The sequence below is a fragment of the Lucilia cuprina genome, chromosome 6 (assembly GCF_022045245.1).
Source record: "Lucilia cuprina isolate Lc7/37 chromosome 6, ASM2204524v1, whole genome shotgun sequence".
NCBI classification, from domain to species: Eukaryota; Metazoa; Arthropoda; class Insecta; order Diptera; family Calliphoridae; genus Lucilia; species Lucilia cuprina.
The window spans coordinates 26,910,762-26,916,761 of NC_060954.1; the positions used below are offsets into that span (position 1 = coordinate 26,910,762).

At 27.6% G+C, this 6,000-nt stretch overlaps 1 protein-coding gene across 1 annotated transcript in view; it reads left to right on the plus strand.

Moving 5' to 3' along the window:
- Window positions 1–5,693, plus strand: part of LOC111688738 (transcription factor AP-1) — a 49,918-nt gene extending 44,225 nt beyond the window's left edge. Inside the window, exon 3 of the mRNA XM_046953885.1 lies at window positions 5,250–5,693. Coding sequence (XP_046809841.1) covers window positions 5,250–5,581 — 332 coding nt within the window. The 3' untranslated portion in view covers window positions 5,582–5,693. The remainder of the gene's footprint in view (window positions 1–5,249) is intronic.
- Window positions 5,694–6,000: the final 307 nt, after the last annotated feature.

Genomic DNA, 6,000 nt, shown 5'->3' on the forward strand with positions numbered 1-6,000 from the left:
TAATTTTTAATTATCCGATTATTAACCGGCTAACGCAAAACCTTAAATAATTAGTTGTCGAATAAACCGAGTATGACAAAAACCCGAATAATTGAATACCCTAATATATACATATATAGTTATAACTGAGATCACTATTGCCAACTCTTTTTGATAATTGCTTGACTAGGTTCATAGTTTTCTTTACCGTTTCTTAAAATTCCTGCATTATTAAAAAAATTTATGCAATTGTTTCAGAAGACATTCTATTTCTTAAATCAGTTTTGCAATTTTTCAAATTACTAAAAATTCTTTCAGCAGAAGCATTTGAAAAAGGTAATATTAAAATAAACTGAATTACTTTTTGTAGATTGGGAAACAAACATTCTTCTAATTTAATTTAATTTTTTTAATTTAAAAACTTAAGGCCAGTATACTTCTGGTTCTAGACTAGCATTAAGTTCAAATTTTTCAAAGTCTAATAGAGCATGCTGTCGCCATTCATTATCAAGTTGTTGTAAATCTGTGTCGAATGACGGAAATCTTTTTTTAAATAGGGATAATGTCTTTGGTTCAAAAGATTGAGCAACTTTTGGATTAACAATATCTACAATAGAATAAATTTGATCACTAAAATCAAATCTTGATTTTATTTGACGAATTACCTCCATGTAAAATTCTCTACAATCTTGAAAATGATTGTTTTTTCTGATGCAGATATCTGAGTTAATGATTCATATGCAGCAACTCCATTATAAATATCATTTATGTTTGAAAATAGGTTTTCATATGATTCGTTGATTTGCCATACGCTTTTTGACTTCAAAATATCAATTTTTATATAATTTGAAGATTATATTTGCAATATATTAAAAACTTCATTTTTTATTTTACATAAAATTGGTTTTTCTGATTGAAAAAGGACATTAAAAGAAACTTGAATACATAAAGCATATGACAATCATTTCAGATTTATTTAGCCAATCAGATTGGAATCTGAAGCCATTTCTTCCAGTCATCCCTAAAATAAATTATTATTTAACTAGATCTAAAAAACAATGTAACTTTTACACACTTGAAACAAAATTACCACTAGAAATTAGTTTGAGTTAAATTTGATTATTTAGAAATTTTCTTATTTCTTGTTTCGATATTTTTGAATATAAAAATGTGTATATGTACCATTTACATGTATGTATGTGAATCATTTTTTTTAACAACCGGCTTTCTACAAATTAAACCACTTATGTAAATACAATGAGATTTTAAATTACACATGAGATCAATTACACATGAGCTACATATGGAAATAAAAATTACACGCAATATGTATAATTACACATGAAGTGGCAACACTGATTCAAATACAAAATTATAAGCTTTTAAACATAAAAATTTAACAAATTTAATAATATAAAAAGCAAACTTAAATCTTCATCCAAGTTTCAAACTTGTTAATAGTTAAGTAATTTCTCAGCTAAGGAGTGATTTTTCAACCAAAGTATTATTTTATATTTTTTTTGATCAAGTTACCTTTGAAAAACATGTCAGTTATTATGTGTAATGTCAATTATATTAATTTTTTTTGTTAATCTGATTAAAATGAGTGACCAGAAAAAAGTGCGTACTGAAATTATTAAATATTTTCAACTAAACCCAACTTGGTCTTACAAAAAGTTGGCCAAGCATACAAAGGTCTGCCGTCAAACTGTTTCCAATGTTATTAAACAGTACCGGGAGAACTTGTCAGTTGATAGAAAACCTGGTTCATGTAGAAGGAATGGTCCACATGATGTTTCTAAAGCCAAAAAAATAGAACGCATTTTCAAAAGAGCTCCCAACACATCCGGTAGGAAAGCAGCTCGGTTAGCTCAGTGCTCGGACTATTTGGTAAGAAAAGTTAAAGCTAATGCAGGTTTAAAAACATACAAGGCTCAAAAAGTTCCTGACAGGAACGCTGCTAAAAATTTAGAGGCCAAAAACAGAGCACGGAAATTGAAGTCAAGTTTTATAAAAAAATATTCTTGCTGCATAATGGATGACGAAACGTATGTTCTGGCAGATTTTTCGCAACTTCCAGGTCAAAAGTTGTATGTTGCTGATGCTCGAGGGAATGTTAAAGAAAAGTTTAGGACCCAAAAGCAGACAAAAATTCCCAGAAAGTTCTTGGTATGGCAAGCAATATGCAGTTGCGGCAAAAGAAGCCAATCATTTGTTACAACGGGCTCTATAAATACCGAAATTTACATCAAGGAATGTTTACAAAAATGCTGCTTCCATTCATAAGACTTCATAATGTGTCCACTTATTTTTGGCCTGACTTGGCATCCTGTCACTATGGTAAACAAGCCCTTGAGTGGTACAAGAACAATAATGTGGTATTTGTACCAAGAGAGGCAAATCCTCCAAACTGCCCGAAGCTAAGGCCAGTGGAGAGATATTTGGCTCTTGTTAAAAGAGAATTGAAGAGTACAAAAAAGGTGTCCAAAAGTGTGGTAGATTTTAAACGGAGATGGACTACATGTTCGAGCAAAGTGACAGAAAGCACTATAAAAACGTTAATGGAAGGGTTTCCGAAAAGGGTTCAAAATTTCATCACTAGTGATTAAAACTATAAAAATATTTTTTTTTGTAAATTGTAATAATAATTTGAATCAAATAAAAAAAAATAAAGCTGTAAGTTTAGTGGTTTCTTTTTTATAAACATATATGTATGTTAAGAATTTTTCGATCTCACTCCTTATTATAATATTCTACAAGTTTGTTTTTAAATACATTAATTGGGAAATTAAAACTCCTTAAGCTCCTGGGTAAAGAATTCTTTCATAGATAGAACTGTTAATACGAGGATTTATTATTTGTGGATTTCTAACAGATCTCGTAAATTCAATTAATTGTAACAAGTACTCCGAAAAGCCTTCTACAATAATTTTATAAAATTGCAACATAAACCTAATATCAATAAAACTCCTAAATTTACACCCTAAGAAGTCAATCACATAAGCAGTTACATGAGATCTAATTCTAAGATTATAAACATATCGTACAATTCTATTGAAGAGAATATTATATTTACGTATTAAATGACCACAAAATTCAGTAAAAATCTCAGCACAATACAACATGTTAAAGCATAAGCAATGTTCTTAACATATGTAGGCAAATAAAGATAGCCAATCAATATTATGTTTAATCGTCTTGTCTATACCCGAGCAAAATTACATATATCAATACCCAACATACAATTTATACATTTCCAGTGTATAATTCAGATAATTATTAAAACTAATTTAATAAAACGTCTGTATATATAAATTAAATTGTTTTTGATCATTTAGAATTTTTTATTTTTATTATAAGTTTTCTTATTGCTTTCCTATTAACAAAAATATCATATGCAAAAAATCTAAAGAAAAACGCCTTCATAACGTATAATGTACATTATACAGAATTTTACTTGAAGAAGCTATTACTCAGTGACCGGGAAAGATAATTGAACAAAACTTTTTACTTAATATTTATTAAGGTGTATAGAATCGATTAGCATTAAAGAAATTGTTTTTGCTGCCGTAGGTATGGAAGTCATGGCCAAAAATTTTAAAATTTAAACTTTAATATTTTTGTTTATATGAGAACAAAATTGTTATAATCAGCATACATAATTTCACTTTACTAAGTCTAGCATTTGTGTTTTCATAACATGTTCTAAGATCTTAGATTATTTATTTAATTTTTTTATTATTTAAAGAACTTCTTAAAAATATGTACAGTGTCTCACATAAGTATTCGAATTTGATTGTACCTCGAAAGGAAACATAATTTAATAATATTTTTGTGTGTGAAATTAATAATTAAATTTGTAATATTGTCTAGAAAGTCCTAAGGTATAATATCACACTCTTTAAAATTTGAAAAAATTACATTTACCTCAATTGATTTAAAAAAGTCCATAAAATTGCCTCACAAATGTATTCGAATTTTTCTGCAATTCATATATGACCATTTTATACGAAACACAAAAATTATAATCAAGTGGTTTTATGCTTAAAATTGTGTTAAGGAATTACTATCAACCGAAATTATATATTTTGGTCCATTTGTTCCACAATTTGTACCATCTTTTCATGTAATATAATTGAAATGGCGTTTTTTTGACCATATTTGCTTTTATTTCAGAAATATAACCAAACTTTAATATTAGGATTTAATACACCCCTTGAGGTATATAAAAATAATAATTTTTGTTATAATTTATTTTTTTGCACACAAAATATATTATTAAATATGATTTCTTTTCATTGTTTACCTAAATTCGAATACTTATGAGAGACACTGTAACTATTTAAAAGAGTTAGTAATTTTTCATAAAATAAATTTATCACATCTTAAATTAAAAATTTGTATAAACATTTTAAAAAACTTAGCATAACACTTAAATTTTTATAAAATAAAATGTTTATTTTTTATGTACCTATGTGATTTTGCTATTATTAATAGAATTAAATATTGAATAAAAGGATGTTTCTTTTGTTAAGATAGGGAGTATGATGCATTTTTTGTATTTTAAGGTATTTAAAAAATAAGAATTTTAAAGTAATATATTCCATGTGATTATATGTACTTTATTCCAGTTAGGCACAATTTTAGATTTTGGGGAAGGATCAGAAGCCGGCCATGGAATATGACGTCGAATTAATATATATGTTAAGATCGGACTTAAAATGGCGGCGTCATATATAAAAAACAAAAAGGGAGATATTTCTAGTCGTGGCAAAGAAATATTTTTTTTTTATATTTTTGGAAATATTATTAACATATTTTTAATCGTAGGTGACTGACTCATGCGAAATAATTTACCGATTTCAATAATTTTCAATAGCGTTCCTTAGACCATAAGAAGAGTGTGTGAAAATTCCATCAAATAATCTTGGAAATTACAGGTAGCAACGTGCACACAAATTTTACATGAACACTCATGGCTAAATTGGACCAATATTTTTGGGTGTTACAAACACTATAGTGGTATAGGGTATAATAAATGTTCGTTTGAGAACCTAAATGTTTTAGAAAAACTTAATTTTTATATTACTTTGTTAGAATAAATAAATAATAAATTTTCAACGGGTACATCAGTAAAGACCTTATTTATAAAAATTTACCAAAGGTTTATAAGATACATTTTTATAAACATTTTGTTTTATAAACCTTTGACAAATTGCTCTGAATAAGGCAGTAAATAAATTAATGAATTACTTTTTAATATTTTTTAGAATCGTTTAATCCTGTTCCAATAAAAGACGAACCACAAAATTCTTCTACCTCGCCACCAGTAAGCCCAATTGATATGGAGACACAAGAAAAAATAAAGCTTGAACGCAAACGTCAAAGGAATCGGGTAGCTGCTTCCAAGTGTCGAAAAAGGAAACTTGAACGGATTTCGAAATTAGAAGAAAAAGTTAAAATTTTGAAAGGGGAAAACACAGACCTTGGTTCAATTGTAAAAAATCTTAAAGAACATGTTGCTCAGCTTAAGCAGCAAGTAATTGAGCACATCGAATCTGGTTGCAGTATAAATGGAACTACACTTTTGCCAACTAAATGATTTTTAAATATATTATAAGTAGCATAAAAAATATTATTAATTTCTGTATGTAAACATTATTTCAATTATTCATTGTGTTGTTTATTAAATAAATATAAGAATCAAAATATAACTTAATAGTCGTCTGGCAAACAATTTTAAATAGTAAGGGTTTTCATATAAATGTTCAAAAGCCTCGCAAACTGTGCATTTTCGACTTTACATTGAATTTGTCACAAATTGTATGGGATTTTACTTCCACAACACTGATGCATTTGATCGCCTATTTGAACTGATAATTTTAAACTAAATTTTCACTTCTAAATAATACAGATAGACATTTGTGCAAATATGCAAGTTTGCACACGTGTTTCATGAATCCCCTTAGTATGTTTAAATACAAATCGATTATTTGCGGTGTTCATTTTTGAGATAGGGAA